This window comes from Anas platyrhynchos, chromosome 18 (genome assembly GCF_047663525.1).
Source record: "Anas platyrhynchos isolate ZD024472 breed Pekin duck chromosome 18, IASCAAS_PekinDuck_T2T, whole genome shotgun sequence".
NCBI classification, from domain to species: domain Eukaryota; kingdom Metazoa; phylum Chordata; class Aves; order Anseriformes; family Anatidae; genus Anas; species Anas platyrhynchos.
This window is the reverse complement of record NC_092604.1, coordinates 12,818,887-12,837,779: the sequence shown is the minus strand read 5'-3', so window position 1 is coordinate 12,837,779 and position 18,893 is coordinate 12,818,887. Positions and strand designations below refer to the sequence as shown.

The window sequence follows — 18,893 nt, the reverse complement described above, 5'->3', positions numbered from 1 at the left end:
GGTGTAACATTAAAATATTAATTAGAAACATGAAACGGTTTTCTTGTGCGTGGAAATTTTTATGTTATTCCATGTTTCACTTCTGGACGTAACCTTCATGAATAATAAAATGTTTGCCCTTCTCATGTTCATTTCTAAAGCAGTTGGTGGTGTGTGAAATGACCGGATTGTTTTTCTGTATTTTAAACACTAATATAATTGTATGCCATTCCGTGACATTTGTATAAAAGGCTGAGAAACATTCATTCATTGTTTTGTTCTATTATTTTTGTTTCCCTAGTCCTTCAAGAAAAAAACATTCTTTTTTAAAAACACATAACATCTACAAAAACATGGCCAAATTTCACCTGCCTTACTGTATGGCATCTCCATAAGATATTTAAACATGCTTGTTCAACATATGCTTTCACAACAGCTTAAAAGACTTCTGTGAGTAGTTGATGCATACTACTCTACCTCTCTTTCTTCAGTAAGTCTGTTCTTTTCTGCCCTATTCTGTTCTCCATTTTAAGTGGAGTATAAGAAGATAAATCTAAAAAGAGGTGTTGCTCTAAGGTGATAAAAATAACAAACTGTTTTGGCCACCTTCATGTATTCTTTTTTAATCTAAATATTCTGCTCATTTGATAAATCTGTTAGATGAAAATTGGTGAGGATTCACTAAGAATGTTGTATTTTTCATGTATTTACTTGCAGCATGTGCAAGTGTTTGTGTTTGAAATTCTGGTGGTGTTAAATCATTTTGCAAAATTTGGGGTGCTAGTCTTTCATCTTCCGTGGATAACCTAAGGTTGTTTTTAAACTGAACTTACTGTCCACTGCATTTAAAAATATTATTTCTCATTATTAATACAAAAAGTATGCTGGCCATTGGTAAGGAAGTCATATATAAACATGCTTTTTACAGTTTTCACTGCCAAATATGCGCAGCTTCTATACAAGATAGAATTTAAAAATGCAATAAAGCTAGAGGTCTGCTTCCTACAACTCTGCATAGCAATGATGACCTCTTAAATATAATCAAGAGCCCATTTTGCCCTTGGTCTGCTCCAGTCTTGGGTTTGAATTGCAAATGGGAAATGCAGGATTGACCTGTTGAGAGGTCACTGTGGCGTGTGTAAGGTCCTTCTTTAATATGATAGTAGAGATTGAATGGGGCTCTATTTCCATCCCTTGTTCATTTGTGGTACAGTATTTCAAAGCAACAGAAATAGTTTTCAGAGGATTCTTATGAGTGGTAGCAAATAATTGTTAATAGATACAGCATGGTAGCTGTATTTTTTATCTGTTACAGTACCTTTTTCTTCTTTTTCTTTATTTCTGTCGTTCTTTCTCTCTTTCATTCTTTTTTTTTTTTTTCCCTTTTGTGAAGGCTGCTTTTTCCATTTCACAAATGGACCATGGTGGTCAAGTCACTTGGTTACTGGCTTGTTTGAAGCTTAACTACATAGAATTAGGAAGAAGGAGGAATGCGAATAGTACCGTCCTCAACTTTCAGTAAGGAGAATGTAACTTACTGAAAGCTTATGGATAAGACAATTTGTGTAAATGGTAGGGCACTTGGCATTAATGTATTCAACATTATTTTACTTGCTAGAGCTCTGTGTGGCTCTAGTTAATGTCTGTTATCAATGGGCTGTTGTCAGTGCTTTATTATCAGTACAGCTAGAAACGTCTCATTTAGAGGTTTATAAAATAACCCAAGGAATCCATCCAAAGGTTCTGGCATAAGTTTCTTGTGCTTCTAGTAGATGGTATTTGTATTTCACTATATAAGGTTCTGAGAAAAATTAATAATGCATATTTAAGCTGATGAAACCCTTATTCAGCTTAAACTACATATGCATAAATACATCTTACTCATGCTGTCAAGTTCCTCCTCTAAAATAAATAGGTAGCAAAAACTGTTCCTGGACAGACATTCGTTAGGGGAAGCACAATCTATATGTGGAGTTAGTTGTGGAGATAGGTAGTTGTCATTCTCTTTTTCCAGTAATTAATAAAATATTTTTTTTTCCTCAAGCAAAAGGTCTTTTTGTGTTTAATAATACTCAGATTATCCTTTCTTTTCATTAAAGTGACCCTGAGGCATTACTAGGTTTTTGTATTTCTGGAGAATCTTTTTGAGCAATGAACATGTTTATCACCTTCCATTTTTTTGCTATCTGTTTTGACAGGAATAGGACTAATGCTTTTTGTTGTCTTGAATAGTGTATATGACTTCGGGTAGTTTAGGAATGTCTTGCTGGCTTATACAAAATCCCACTTTGGGGACATGTCAGAACTGAGCAGTCAGACTTTGGACATACCTGCGCAGAATGATGCATTGCAGTACAAAGAACTGCTCATGAGCACCAGCCAAACAGGTACACTTACACAGCATGGCTTCAGGTGGAAGTCCTAACAGTGCTCTCAAAAGCAACGTAGAAACATGAGGCAGCTTTCTCACTAGAAATCCTCTCCATCAGATGGCATGCACATGCCTACCCTTTTTTTCTGTTAGTACTAGGAATGGTGACTGCTTTTTTTTTTTAAGGCCATCCTGAGCTATGGGCCTCTGTAGTGCTTCGGTTGTTCCGGTGCTCAGACTGAAGAATTGCTCTTACAAGTAGACATTTGCAAGCCCTGATATTTTACTGAAACTGAAGTTCAGAATCAGTTTCTCCTGCTTTCCTGTTTGAGGTTTTCTGTCTTGTACTTCCCACTGATTTCTGAATACCTGTATTCAAAGTGTGTTAGTGGACTGCAGGTATGTCACAGGTGGCTGTGAAAGAGAGTTGTCTACTTTCTGGTTATAGAATTGCCAAACACTCTGACATTGAATCATTGCAAAGCTACGTGAGACCCTTATTTGGGACGTTTAAAATCAGGTTTCTGTTTTTATTTGATTCAAAGTGAGCTTATGTGAAGCACATTTTGCTTCAATGACTGAAGCCGTGCTGTTGATTTGTCTGCTTCTTTGGAATTTTGAAAAAATAAAGAGGTGTCAAATCAGTTAATTCTCATATTTTATAAAATAAAAAATAAAAGGATTTTTGACTGAAATCTGCTGCAGTTTCTTTGAAAGACTGTTTAACAAACCATGGAAATACGGTTTAGGAACAGGTTATCTTTTTTTTTTTATTCAATTATATCATCAGAGAAATACAGCAAATCTGTAGCAATAAAAGCAGCAAGGATTTGCAGTGATCGTTAAACATCTTAGGGGATTTTGCTTAGTGGCTTAAGCTGTTTATATCTTTATCTCCTCCCTTTCCAACTATTCTTATGCCCATACTTTTGCATCTGTTTCTAAGTTTTTCTAAAATTTTGCCTGTTTTGGAAGGTGCTTTGCTTTCCGTTGATTCCCAGCTATCTATTGCCATGGCCGGGGCTACAGCTCCAGTATAAACTTCGTGGTGCTGGGAATGTTGCCTGCTCAGTACAGGTCAGGTGTCCTCCAATGTGCTAGACAAATTTTCGGTATGTGCAGAACAGGTCTGAAGCTTGGTGTACGTGTAACATGGCTATGCATGTCTAGAAATACTTAAATGAAGTTTTTATTTCATTTTGTTACGTTTCAGAAGAGACTCTATTGCTGCCATAGTTTAAGCCAGATCCCTTGGTTTTCTTGGTTTTTCCTGTTGCTGTTCTGGAGCCTAAGTAGGAATTTGACAGAAACTTGTGTTTCTCATCATTGAGTTGTTCGGTGTCTCTGTTACTAATTCAGTGCACTTTGTAGTATTTTATAAAGACAAGGCAGCATTGTGCCGCTGGTGGAGGGAGAGGGGAGGAAAAAGTTTTTCTCTCCGTTTGTCCTTAAGAAGTTGTTAATTTCCCCGCGATCCTTATGCCCATATTGGTGAACCAGTGCTCTACCAGCTGGATCTAAAAAGGTCTCTTGGCTTCTCTGTGGAGCAGACAAAGCCCCTTAGAAAGTCCATCCAGCTTTTTGTTTCATTTGACCTAAACACATTAGGTCAGTCTGTGTCCAAAGGAACCATTTCTAATTGGCCATCAGCTTACATGTCTCATTATTGTACCTTAGCAAGACGGAAACTTGAGGGGGCATGTCAAAGGTCAGTGAATCAAAGCAATGTCTGTGTCAGCAGCCAACCTTAGGTCAGTCTTGCAGAGCTACAGTGTGTGCAGGTTTCTCTCTATATTTACCAAGCATTATTTCCTTGACATTGTTGCAAAGAGATTTAAGGTTTGGGGCCCACTGCGTTAGAGAATGTTTCTCAACTGACTTTCAAACTCTTCTGCTTTACTGATTCCTTATGTCTGCATGCCTTTGTCTTTTTCAAAACCTATGTTAGACATACCATACATACACTTGCCAAGTCTTGTAACCTAGGTTGATGGGTCACTTTACTTCTGAAGATGAGGAGTTATGTCAAAAGCAAAGCAAAACAAAACAAAAAAGCATCCAGCTAGGCAGCAGTTTGTTTTTATACAATCTCCTGAAGGCATACTCAGTATACACAGACTCAAAGATGAAATACAAAGCTAACTAAGCTGTGAGTTTGATCTCTCCTTGCCACTTCCACAAGTAATTGTTCTATTACAAATCATTCTGTGAAGTACATAAGTAGAATTACTGTTTTCATTTAGGTTTACAAAATAACAGAATAGCACTGTTTCCAGGTTTCTGTTAACTTTGTTCTTAGAACAGGAATGTTTGGTTCACTGTATATATTTCCTGGCTTTTTCATGTTTAAGTCAGACATTTTATTGAATGTATCTGTTTGCATGCAACATTGGTATTTGGAGGAGAGAATGGTTGTGTACAAAACCTTTGATAAAGTACAACAAAATGCTTTATTCTATTGATTTTTCCTTTTCTGTTCTTTGTTTTTATTTCCTAACGTCAAAATGGTTAGTGTTATCTAGCGTCTCCATTGTGCACCCCACCCTTAAACGAGAATGTTCTGAGCCATGCTTTTCACCTTTTGCTACCATACAGGATGTTGCTGAGAATGGGTGTTCTACAGCACCAGAGCAGTCTCTACCAAGGACAGCACCTTCTCCATTGGTTGAAAAGAAGGACCCTAAACTAAGAGAGGACAGAAGACCAATCACAGTACATTTTGGTCAGGTATGTGTTGGGGTTAGGTTTCTTTAAATTGTGTGGCTCAGGAAAGAGCAGAAATAGTTCAGAGAAAAGTCATAATAATAAATATACCATTTGTTTCTTTATTTTATGCAACTGAATGATATTGTTACAGGTTTATGATTGTTGTATCTGTATAAATGGGATTCTAAAACCTGATTTTCTGGGGCTTGCTGATTCCTTTTGTTCATATGATGATTCTGAAGAAAATAAATTCCAAGCTAATTGTGGGCAGGGAAAAAGGCATTATTTTTATAGCAATTTTAAAAAGCTATTTTACAGTTGTTTTTTTATTTTTTTTAGTACGCAAGGTACTGTAGTCCTCAGGATTGAGGATGTGTCATTTAAAATGTTCTCTGTTACCTAGCCAGGTCATTAGTGTCAATATGGAACATCCAACTAGTAAAGAATTTTAATGTTCTTTGATAATTAAATGTAATAAACTAAAATGAAAAAAATCAAATAATAGCTTGTGTACTCTGTATTTCAGTATTGACAACCAAGTTGTGTACGTTAGTTACTCTTAAAATGTTTCTTTCAACATGTTTGCAAAAGAGTGTTGAGAGTTTTAGTTGTGTGTTTTTAAGAGCTATTTATTTTGAAAATGCTTTTCCGTGATAATCACAGTAAATTCAACATAAACTGTTTACTATTAGTTTGCCAGTATTACTTTACTCAAGAATAATATAATTTATTTGCATTCCTTTCTTTCTCTTTGTCTGTTTTTTTAGTATTATGATTGGAAAACACAACTTAATGTTTTATTTCTTCTAGGGAAACACAGTGTGACTATAAAACAATGGTATAATGAATGGGAATTATAAAATATAAAGCAAGCCAGATTTTCAGATAAGTATTTATTAATAGAAACAAGTCAGTATAACTGCACTGGCTGCTTAGGTATTAGGTAGAAGTGCATAAGATATAATCATTGCTCAGAGCAATGTTGTCTGTATCGTTTCAGAATTTGATTCATTTCTTTCAGAACTTTTTCGAGTGTGCTAAATGTAAGTTCTTGGAGGCTTTTTTTTTTTTTTTTTAACAGATTCTCTTCCAATTAAATATTTGCAGTAGCAATTTATTTTTCACTTACTTTCTGTGCCAATACAGTTGAAAGGAATTGGGGCTACTGGAGAAACATAGCCATCTAGTTCTGGCAGGAAAACATGACATTTCATTTAGAACAGTCAAAAATCTGATAATATTATGATCTATGTTCAGGTTTTGCCTTTAGATTTTTATGAAGGATGGTTCAAACATTTTGGTAAATTTCTGAAATATATTATCAAGTGGAAACTGTGAATTTAAATTCAAGAGATTTTTTTTTAATGGTCACTTTCTCTGTGTCAAAAGAAACGCACACTGGCTATGGTGAGAGACTCGCTTGCTAAATGCTTATTGCTGTCATTATGTTACAAATGTCAGTTTCCAAAAAATCTTCCAACTTAGCAGTGTAGGGCTATCTCACTTAGACCCTTTATCCTGTCTTGAGTTCTTTTTTCCTGATAGCCCAGTGCCAAACTGAAAATTAAATCGTGCTTTCATTCAAAAGGAAAATGTGTTCAGGTTTATGAAATATAAATTAAGACTATTGGGAGGGGAAAAAGCAGCATTTACTGTTTAAATGCGAGATGGTTTCTAACTAGTGATTAAAGAGAGAGATTTTAGTGTCACTTTTAACTCTGCCTGAATACAGTAGGTGGGAACAATTAAAAAGCCACAAGAACTCTGAAATAAGGGCTGTTTGTGCATTCACAGTTCTTATAAACTGAAGAGGATGAAAGAGGCTTTTTTCTCATTGTCACTTGCTTTCCGTGTCTGCTAGTATTATGCTGGTGTATATGGCAAAGGCAGACTTTTTTAAAATGCATGCATGCGGATTAGGGTCAAGCCCTATGTATCAGTAATGCAGTAAGCCTCGTCCATACCACTGCAGTGAGAGAGCCTACCAACAGCAGCGAGATGCTTTAATTGAGACATGCTGTCAAAGTGACAAACACATTTGCATACAGTCTATTTATTTTCGTTGGAAAGGTCTGCAGTCTGCTGTTGGTTGAACATTCTTAATCAGCTCGCTGTAAGTGAGCCGGCAGCTAGCTGTCCTATGCTAGGTGCTTCTCTTCATTACATGACAGATTAGCTAAAGGGGGATGGGCTGGCAAGCCAGCAGCAACCTTTAATTTTAACTCATTATCTCTCAACATATAGTGAGTTAGTTTCTAGCTTTTCCAAGTACAGTTGTGTATGCGCAGTTGTTAGGGTACAAAAAATGCCAATAAAATATCTTGAAATGCCTTTGGATGTATAGCGCTTCAGCTGACCGTTCTAAAACATTTAGCAGCAATTATCTAACTGTATGAGATTTTGTAGCGTTGTAGCTCATCTTGGTGCATGGTTATCAGGCATTGTTTGAGAGGGCTGTTTATTATGAAATTGTTTTAACGGTGGATTCTGTAATGGTAAGACATTGTAGAAAAGCTCTCCTTGACTATGAGAAGGATTTTAGCCTGATAGCCTAGGACAAGAAAATAAAGATTTGAACAAAGTATTCTTATTAAGGCTATAAGAGACTATTGCAGCTACTCAACAAGTAGCAAAAGCGATACAGGGAACCAGGGTTTCATGAATGTGAGGAAGGGGGGAACAATTTGCAAACCCCTAGAAATGCACAAATTATTATATATAGTGCTGAAGATTACTGTCTGTTTGGGGGAAAACTGAGGTTAATTATAGTAGAAGAAACAGTGTTACAAGGAACATTCTTTGTGAATATCTTATTATTGAGTGCTTTCTTCCTGCCTTTTGCCTTATAACCTGACCAAAACTTACTTAAAACATCTCAATACTTACTGCATGTTCAATCACTGCCAAAACTGACCTTAGGATTTTCCCAGTGCTGCCAGGCAGTGCAGGCATTGTTAGCCCACCAACATGTGGGTTCAACAGGAGAGGGTGGAACAATTAATACAAGTAATGTGTAACTCAGTTATTTGTAGCTTTTGCTTCTGTGCATGCATTTACACTTTTTAGGTAGAGTACGTGTATTTAGATTTGTCATCTTTTGTCTGTGTGGATAATACTGTACTTTGTCACTGTGGTTGTTTTGAACACATTCCTTGAACACGCAAGCAGCTATTAGTGTCTACTGTCACAGGACCCACAGCTTGAACCCTTGAGGTCAGTTGTCATACTGGACCTGGTTAGGCTTTTTGGTCTTTCCTTTTGGTTGCTGTCCTAATGACTGCAGATATTTTGGTTCTCTTTATTGTTCTTTTATCTTTTTAATTTTATCTTTTTATTTTCAAAATACAGGTCTTTTCATAGTATATTTTTCAGATTCTGAGCTTACATTAATACTGCTAAAGTCATGTGTTTTTGCTACAAATGTCTGCTTCCATCACTGTTATATTATTGGCTAGCTACAATGATAAGGATGCTACACAGAGCATAACGTTAAGCAGTCTTAGAGCTCTTCCACTCTGTGATTTTCATTTACTGATTGATCTGTATAGCATTTGAATGTTGTCTGATTCCAGAAGTATGTTGTCTGGGGAGCTTTTAATATCTCTACACCCTAAATGAACATGACTATTTATTAGCTGCCTTTATGCTCCCTCCCCCTAAGCCCCTCAAAACAAGAAATGGAGTAGGGCATTTTCATTATTTTCTTTTTACAAGACTGAGCTATCCTGATAAAGTACTTTGTTTTTTTGGGGAGCTTTAGAGGCACAAGTCTCAAATATCCAAATATTTGAATGGGATAAGGAATATTTATACACATTACATATGTTAGAGACAAAAGCCAAAGAATTTGGGAAATGTAGGCATCTCTTTAATGATGGTGATTGTTACTTTTTCAAGTAACACAAGCAGCTCTTCACAATAGCTTGCTGGGTTTTTAATGAGCAGCAGCCTTTCTCAGAACTTCTGTGTATATTTTTGCATTATCTAAAGGGACACACACACACACACACATAAAATCAGTGATTTTGTGAAGGGAGGAAGATGGTTTAATATCAAAATCTGGTATTTTAGAATCCCTTTCCTTCATAAGACAGTTTTTTTACTATGCTTCTAGTACACTGGAAAAACACCTACCATGTCTGTGTACGACAGCTAGGAAAAGAAATGTTGTATGATTTTTAAATGTTTAAAACTTTACTTAGGTCAGTGGACACACTGACCCGTCACTTTAACTGTTGCAATTGTGTGTCCTGTTATGTATAGCTGTGGCTTCATTAGAACCTGTAGCTTTGTGCAGTCTGAGGTTGTGGGTGCTACGTGGTCAAACAGAACGCTTATGTTTGGCAGAGTTGCAGCTCTCTTGGGGAGTAAAGAGAACACTTTATTTTCAAAAAATATATTTGTTTGTTTTTATACACCCTTTTTGTTATAACACACTTTTTTTTTTCTTTTACCTACCTTTATTCTAATGAAGTTTCTGCTCTCCATACTATTTCCTACCACTCTACCAGAATTAAGTCTTGCAGCTCCTGTCGAACACTGCACTGACTGTTCCTACAAGAACCTTCTAGTTCATACAAGATCATTACCTATGCCCAGTCTTCACATTAGTCTTTGGGAGGTGATGTGGGTGAGCCTAGATTTTTTAAAAATAAATGTACATTTGGGAAGATTCCTTCTCTGGAGCTTTTAGTCAGTAGTGCAACTGGTCTGGTAGAGTTAAAACAACAAATGATGATAAGATGCTAAAATCATTGTTGGGGAAGTGTGTCATTTCATTAGAAGCAAGATATACTGGGAGATCTATTCAGCTCTGTAATTATTTCTAGTACAATTAGAATGTCTTTTGTCAGCTTTGGTATGTTTATGTTTTTGTGGCTTATTTATATTTACCAGAAAATAGAATATTTTATTCCGTGTATGTGACAAAAGGTAAAGCCTAACAGAATACAAAAGATTCTTCCAAGTGTGTCTTTACTTAAGAGATTCAATCATATTCTATTATCAATGCAGACTAGGGAGAATTAGTATTTCAGGGACTAATGTTAATAATAATGAAACAAGTAGAAAATATACTTATGTAGTAAAGCAGCTTATCAGATTGTGAAAAGGTTTGTTCAAAGTTCTTTTCTGAGCTGATTCTTCTAGCTATTAAACTTTCATAGGCCATAAAATTGAAATTGCCAGCTTATTTGCTGTTTTGTTCATTTGCTGTGAAGGAACTATGCAGACTTGTACATTTTTTCCATTCATAATCTGCACCTAACATGCAGAATGAAGAACTCTGCTTTATAGGGCAGGTTTCTTCTTCAAGAAGATTAAACAGCATTAAGAGGTCAGGAGGAGGATGGGGAGAGACCCAGCCAGCTACATTCCAGAAATGCAAAACTGGATCGATGAGGACAGAGGCAAGCGGAGGGAGGGATTATCTCCAGTGTAAAAGAGATCAAGTAAGGAAGGGAGGAGGGCTGCTTTGCCAGACCCTGTGACTCCCTTCACACCCAAGTGCATTGGAATAATAGCAGATTCCCCTGGATAACAGCAAGCATTGTGTGGAACTGTGGTAGAAACCAAAGGGGAAAGGGGAAAACAAGTTCATTTTGTGATATTTATGCAACTGTATGCTACAATGGCAGAGCCAGCCTACCATTCTCCTTGCCACTCTGAACTATCCTGACAACAGAGATAATTAAGAAAATGAGCTTCCATTCTTCTCTTTCCCACTGATGAGCAATATGGTTTCCCTGCTCTTTCGGCTGAACCACAGAGTTTTCTCCCTATCTCTGTTCGATTCTTTATGGATTTAGTAAAAGTATAAGTCTGATTCTTAAAAATTCTTCTGTCTTCAGAAAACATAATTCCTACCCTCGTTTCTTCTCACTACTGTCTTTGACTGTTCCTTTCGGAAAGGACTTCAGTGTTGCAAAATAGAAGTCAGTTGGTGAGAAATGAAAATGTGTTGGCCCAGAAGCACTTGTCCATCTAACGTCTGCTTGAGACTACTGAAATGTCCAGGTTCTTAGGGGACAGTGCTTTTAGTAAGGGGAATAAAAACAATGTCAATGGACAAGAAAATAATTCATTTGATTGAAATTCTGCTTTGTGATGTGCAAGATTTGCAGAAATGACAATCCATGGGATAAGAATTATCTAACTAAAAGGCCTGCACTCTTGTCATGCGTGTAAATATTTGACAAGTGAGACCTGGCTCTCTCTTTACAAAGATATACACCACCTGCAGAGCATACCCAAAGGTTACTGCCTCTCATGCAAACACTTGCCAGTATTTCGTAATGAGCAACCAGACAGGTATGTCATCTTTGGCTGCAACAGCAATACATGCATGTAGCTCCTATTACATAGGAATTCAGACTTTGCAGTAAGATTTTGTGGCTCCAGTACTGCATCTAGCAGAAGCATTCATTTCACGAAGCATATTCTGGGCTTTGGCTTTTACTATTTGCCAACTGTCTTGGCATTGCAAGTGCTTCTTAGACAGCGGTGATAGAATAAATTCACTGCCCTGGTTACACACAAGTCATATGCCATAATGGTTGGACGTATGGAGAAAATACTGTGGTTGAGCTGACCTCCTAGGACTCTGTGACAAGCAGTAGCAGCTGTAACATGTCTGTGCAGAATTTCCTTGTTAGTCCTGTTATGTTGAGGAACCCATAAATACGTTGTAGAGAATATCTTGGTCCATCACTGCTGGCATGTGGAAGCAGAATTGTGCTTTATAAATAATACATACATATAAAATAAATACATCAGTGCATGCAAGGCTGACCAAATCATCTAGATTGACAACTTGAGAAAAAGCTCAGCGAGTCTTATGGATGACTTGCTTAGTGTATCAGTGCAGATCAGCATCCAGAAGCTTCTTACGTGTTACTTTGCAGTTAGGCCAGAACTGTTTGAATCGACCTCTGATGCCCCTGGATTAAACTAGAATGTAAAAGGGAGAGAATATGAGAAACATATGATTCTTCAAACTGCTAAGCCCTCTGTGATTGCTTATTTGGCCAGGCATTTGTTGGATTTACCTTTCAGAGCTGGTCTGATTAACACCTAGTAAAATGGTTGCACGGTGCTATGCTACACATGCAGGAGCCATGTAATTTTGTATGTTTATATGGGGGAATATCACCCTAATTATGCAGACTTCATGAGTGAATGATGAAGCTGAGCCAAACAGATAGTCATTGCTGTTTATAGAATTCCTTAAATGAGAGACCATCTCTCTCTCTCTCTCTCTCTCTCTCTCTCTCTCTCTCTCTTTTTTTTAATACAAGTATTCTGCTTGCTAGAGAGGAATAGCTGCTAATAGATAATAAGGGATATGTCTGTTTTCCAACACTTTAAATCATGTGGGTTGTGTGATCTTGGTTTGAATTCCACTATCAGGCCCACAGAAAGCCCAGTGTAAAACTGACAAAATGACCGGTTAAAGAAGAAAACAGGCAAAAATAGTGTGATTTTTTTCTTTATATTTAAAATTGCATTGCTGTATTTTCCAGTGTTTTAAATGAAAAATATATGTAGTTAGTTCCATGTTGACAATGTCCTTGAGGATTTGACAGTGAGATTTTCCAGCAGTTGCTCTTCGTTAGAATCCTGGTGGTGTTTAATAAGGCAGCCGAACTGCTGGCACCTTCGGTTCTTGTTTGTTCTCCGAGGGCTCGGGGCTGCTGCAGTAAGCACATCGACCAGGGCTGATCATTACAAGGGCGTACGCCACCATGAATAAAAATGTCACACGTTTTCCCATCTCACAGCGGTACAAAATGTCAGTCCTGTCAAACAGACATTGCAGGTAGCAGTGAGCAGTCAGTACAAATTGGGAAGCCGAATATTCCCCCAGCTTTCTGATATTCTTCATTTGAAACAGAAGAAAAACAGTTGTTAACCTATTAGCTGTGATTTTAAACTCTGCTGAGATAGTAGATAGATAGACTTTAACACATAGGGATAAATATATTCCTGGGGTCTGGGATTTTTTGCAACACATCTCTCCATCCATGTATGTTGAGAAACAGGTAGAATGAAAAGAAGCCACTATAAAATACACCTCATTTTGGTAGAAGTCCTTTGGAAATTTGAAAGTCTGCTCTTTGAGATTCTTTCTCAAAACTCTTCCCTGTTTATCTTTGTGAATAGTTCTGAAAAACTTCCTTGCTGTTTTGCTGGGAATCCAGAACGAGTGGTTTTCTTTCCTGGTCTTTTCATCCTGAAATAAAGTAACAGGTGATTGTGATTTCCGTACAAATGAGAGTTCTGCTGCTTTCAGACATTACGCAGATCGTATAAGGTAGAGTCCATGGGATATGTTATCTTCTGGATGTTAGATCTGTGTTAGCACTATGAGCATAGCTGTGTGTTCACTGAGTTATCCATCAGGATTTGAGGGATTGAAATTGTCAATGCAGGATTCTGCCATTATTGCAGTGACTAGAAAAAATGTGGTGCAAAGGACGAATAACAAAAAAAAATTGGTACAAAGTCACCAGTGGTTGCTCTAAGGAGGGGGAGAGCAAATAAAAGGGGATGCAGTGGTCCATGTAAAAGTGTGTGTCTCAAAGAAATTCACTTAGAAGTTTAGTTAGTAGGTAGAAATTTCTTTGGTTTTGCTCTGACATCTCAGTAACAGAAAACAGCTGTATGCATTTGAGCTGGTGAATTGTAACAAATTACTCCCTTAGCCGAAGAACTATAAATGCTGAAGCAAACTGCAAAAAGGAAGGCTCAGAGAGGATACAGAAATGATTAACAGAAACAGAATGATTAGAAAGTGTATTAACTAATGCCAGCCTGCTCCTGGCTTACGCATTTACCTGTCTGCAATGATTCTTAGTCATCTAGGTCCTTAATACATTTAAAGAAAATAGGAAACAAAGTGGAACTTTTTTTTGAGCTAGAACCACTCTAGATTTGATTGAAATAATTTATATTGTGCAGGCATCTGTTTGCATGGAAAGAGATATGCACCACATATAGCTTAATTTACAGTGGTTTTTAAACTGTGGTCTGCAAGGTTCCTGGGATCTGTGCCAGGTAAATAAGAGGCTGTTGACAGTTCCCTCCTTTGGAAAATTTCAGGGATCTTCAAACTGCAAGTGTTGAATCACATCAGTTTAATACAGTTAGTTTTTTTTACAGTGTTTTAAAAGAACTGGATATGCATACAGATGGGAGGAGTTCAAGGTTTGTTCTCAACTGCACAACAGATAAGTGAAATAGAAGAACTAAGCAGTCATAATCTGAATCTGCAGTGGTATCATCTTTCATGGGTTCATACTGCTCCTTTTTACAGTACATGAATTCCTCAGTCACTGGAGCTAGGAAGTAATCAAAAGTCTTGACAAGTCTTTAAACTACAGATACTATTACAAGTTAACCACTACAACATAGTATTCCTCCCATCAACATCATATAAGAACACATGCTGCTTTGGGGCACGGCCTGAAAATGTCTCTGTTCAACACTTACTGCACATACAGGAAAATATATCCATCTAATTCATGAAATGCTTCCTATTTTCTGTAATTGCAGACAGGAGAAATAAAATATTCAATTCTACAAGCAAGGGATTTACTATTTAAACCACATGTTTTCGGAATAGCATAAATTGTAAACAGTAATATTCTACAGAAGTAGTGTAACCTGTGCTTCTAGGATTTTCTTGTCCCTTGTACTCTTCCATAGCAAGCAGATTAAAGGGGATAGCTAAGAGCGCTATTTGCTTCATTGTGGTGGAACACTTTAACTTGACAAGATATTCATGATCCTGAGACCATGCTCCTGCTCTCATTTTTGGTTTTAGGAGTGATCTGTATCTGGCTAGTAACCTGCAAGTCCTAGACTTAAAGCAAACTGTGTATGTTGTACATTATAATATTTAGTTTTTTTAAATGTTAGCTCTTCCAGGATTGTTTGCACAGTGAGAGATGAATAGATGGATGTTACAGACATTACCAACAGAGGATGGGTTATCAGTGCTCTGTGTCTCGATGCACTGTAAGAAGTCAATGTTTACCCTTAATGAGGAATGACAGAATTGGTCTCGGCCAAGAGGCAGAGGAAGCAAAAGTAGACTTTAAGAAAACCCCTTCCTTCCCTTTCTGTAAAATGCAGGTTTCTTCTCTGTGACGTTGGGATGGATCTACATATCTTTGGCAGTACCCTAGGACACTGGGTGTAACTCAGGCCTGAAATAAGGATCTTTATTCTGCTTTAGGGAAAACAGGAGCTTATAGGCTCCTTTGACTTCTCTCACTGTCTGGTTCTCTGTTATGTAATGAAAGATTCCTGGCTAGAAAGGTTAGGGGAATAGTCCTTGTTTTTCTCATTAAACATTCAATTGTGGCAGACTCTACCCGTTCAAAAAATTTTGGCACAGCTGTAGGCATTACTACATTTTTGCCAAATTCACACTACCCTCCCAATCTACAAATATGGCTTGAAGAATAAGACATCCCTTAAAGAGAAAAAAAAAAAAAGATTTTTTTTTATTTTTTTTTATCACAGGACCCAACAGATTTCTGTTGAAGTATTTCAGAGTGTAAATTAAAAATATATGCTGTAAAGCATACGCTGTTCTTGTCATCCCAGTTTGTGAGCTGTGCATATGGGAGTATGTAAAAAGCAGTGTGTGTGCTGTGCAGGGATCTGGATGGGTAATAAAACAGCTGCCTCATAGATTCCATCTGCTTTCTGTACTGAATCTTTTTAGGTACCATACATTTTTCAGTGTTTTTATTCCCCTTACCACCCCCCCTTTTTTTTTTATTGAGTGTTTGCGTGAGGTTTAGCATATTTTTCCAAAGTCAGCGCTTCGGATCCTTTGCAGCATGATGTGTTTGAGCATGGATGCATTCAGGACAGTGCATCTTTCTTTCATGTCTCCTTGTCTTTAAAACATACAAACAGTTTTTAAACCAGACCTGTATTTCCAAAGAAAGTAAGATACTTATCTAGAAAAGTTTTGCTTTGGAAATCATTAGAAACAGTACTAACTTGAGAGTGAGAAACACTTCCTTGTGTATGTACTGACAAACCAGTTTTCATCTAGTTGTGTTTCCTTTATGCATCTATTCCTAGTTGCACTTGTTGCTGCGTATGAAGTAACACCTCTAATTTACTGATGAAAGCAGTGTTTTGAATACCACCTTAACAAAAAAGATCTCAACAGACATCCACAGTTAAGTTTGAGATAATATTCTGTTCACGAAATGTTACTTCACAGAACAAAAGTGATCTTTTTGTAATGTTTTCCTTGGTATAAAAAAATGAAATAGCTGTATTGTGAAAGTTCCTTGGTTATGTAATAGGTACTTTATGATCTGTGGGATGTATAATTTTTAAATATTCTCTTTTACACTGTAAAAATACTGTAAGATTTTTTTTTGCTTCTTCCAGCATCTTGTAGCTTAAAATCGCTTGTCTGGTAATTAGTAAAAACAGTGCCAGATCTGCAGTCATAAAATTGGCTTCCTGCAAATTTTCTTTGTGTCTTGTTGCTTCAGAAGTATTTAGAATAAGACAATTAAGAAAATATCTAGAGTAAAAAGGTATGCTGGTAAACAGCTATGGGTAAGAAAGTGCTAATTTAGACATTTCTTCCCTTTGAAGAAGAAAAAAAAAAACGTATTATACACATTTAGGAACACACCTAGAATAGCAATTTAGTGGCTTTTAGCAATGTAGCTATGTGCTGTTTTGTACCCATTCATCCTTACAGCACAGGTAATTAAGTTGGTATTCCAACACAGCTTCCCCTACTGACCTTTCAGAAACAATGTGTTTTGCTGCATTAACAAATTAGCTTCAAATCAGTGGCTTTTCCAGTAAATATGGTCTTCATATAATTCAAATATCCTGCCTTATCCCATTCTGCTGACAGATATTAACATCAACATTAAAAATGAAGCTCTGGCAAAGGACAAATAACTGTTACCTGGTAGTGGACCTCCATGTCAGCTACTCCTCACTGCCCTTTGCGTCTGCTCTCAGAACTTCTCATTCCCTTTCCTTCTCTCCTGCCTTTCTTTTCTGTCCAACTAATTTCCCATGTTGCAGAACCTTGCCCATAAATGTAGCATTTGAAACTTCTGCTGAAGTATGCTGTGTGCTGCTTCTTATATAGACACACCTTGCATTATTTTGTCTTGCTACTTGAAGAGAAGAATGCTGGTAAGAGGTGGCTGCAGGTATGATATCACACCTGAGCTTCTGTTTTTATCTTGTGTTTAAAAAAGTCTATCTGAATTGCAACAACAACAGCAAAATCTGTCACTTAAGAATCCCCAGATAAAATGGAAGCTGAGGTAACTACCTCAGTAAGTGTCGATAACTCATGTGATTGCGTTTACTATAAAACTTGAGAAATTCTGTTTTCAGAAGTCATTGGTTCTGAAATCAAGTAATTCAATGAGAATCTCAGCTTATGTTTAAGAAGAGAGTTTTTGACCCTCTTGAAACCAGAGAAAACTTTAACACAAAGTCAACTTACCCTTATCCCTTAGAGACCAAAAGGAAAAAAAAAAAAAAAAAAAGAAAAGCATGTATAGTTGTATAGTTTTGATTTCAAGGCCAACAGCGTGATGTTTTAAGGTCTGAAATCATAATTCTTGGTCAATTATGACTAATAGGAATAACAAATCAGTGCTGAGTGTGGTTTAGCTACACGTAAGGAATATGAAATGAGGTGATAGTCCTATTAAACTCCTCTAGACTGTACTGGCATATGTAATGTTTTTTTTCTTTTGTGTGCTATTTGACTATTGTATGGGTATTTGGCCATTAACATTAGTAGTTCAACTTAAAAGGATACTCATGTTGGTGGCTCTTTTAACACAAAGTGGAATTTTCAGATCTCCCAAAATACTTAAAACTTTATTGCCATTGACTACTCTAACAGCGATGTAGTAGATAATTAAGTAATCCTGTCACACATTTTCTCAGACATATTTTTCCTCCAGCATGTATGTGGGTGAGCAAGTAAAGTTCAGTTGTACGTGTCCTTGCAGTGACTATAATCAATATATTGACCAGCTCGCTAGGAGATAATCCTCAGTTGCTGTGTTGTCTGTCTGTCTTGCTCTCTGAAGGGCCTGCCTTTGTCACACTTTTTTAGAAGCTTAAATAATACTGCCACTGTTCAATCAGTTAATACTGTTGATGCTACAGTCTTGCAGTGTTTCAATAAAAAAAAAAAAAAGTCCTATTTTGTTTTTTGCTGTGGAAAGGAAAAACTGATTCCCTAATCAAAGCAGCTTCCAGGGCTGTAGTATGGTCTTTGAAACAAACAAATATGATCAGTGATACGAACTAACACTGGAGAAATAATAACATCAACTTATTTGTGAAATGTTAAGTGATACCTTGTAATTCTTATATCAATAAAATCAGATTTGTCCAGAATGTAAAAAGTTGTGGAAAACAAGTTGCTCAAGACACTGCTAGCCATGGCTTTAGGAAAATGCTTAAATTTCCCACCTAGATAACTTACTCAAGAATTTTCTAATATAGAAATGTCCACAATTTTTAGGTAACTAAAAGTGAAAAAATAGAGAAATGAAGCATATATGCAGGAAGCTTATTTTAAAAAAAAAAAAAAAAGTAGTTTGTCTAAGTAGCTATGTATGAAGTGGAGGAAGTGGATGTCTTTTAAAGGAACTAGAAAAGTGCAGATTTCAGATTTTCTCAGCTGTTCCATTATGCTTCTGAAACATAATGGAAAATAAGTATGCCATGTCACGTAACAAAAGTTAACTATATTTTAAATTTGTGCTTTCAGCCTGGGTAGGTAAGAGGGGAGGATGCACAGCACTACAAT

The 18,893-nt window shown here is 36.8% G+C and overlaps 1 protein-coding gene across 13 annotated transcripts in view; it reads left to right on the top strand.

Moving 5' to 3' along the window:
• DENND1A (DENN domain containing 1A) overlaps positions 1–18,893 on the top strand; it is a 191,789-nt gene that overhangs the window by 151,987 nt on the left and 20,909 nt on the right. For all 13 annotated transcript variants that reach the window (XR_011803981.1, XR_011803979.1, XR_011803980.1 and 10 more), the window contains one exon: positions 4,946–5,077. Coding sequence is in view for 10 of the 13 variants with exons in the window: in XM_072025263.1 (XP_071881364.1) it covers positions 4,946–5,077 (132 nt within the window). In the remaining 3 variants the exon portion in view is untranslated. The remainder of the gene's footprint in view (positions 1–4,945; positions 5,078–18,893) is intronic.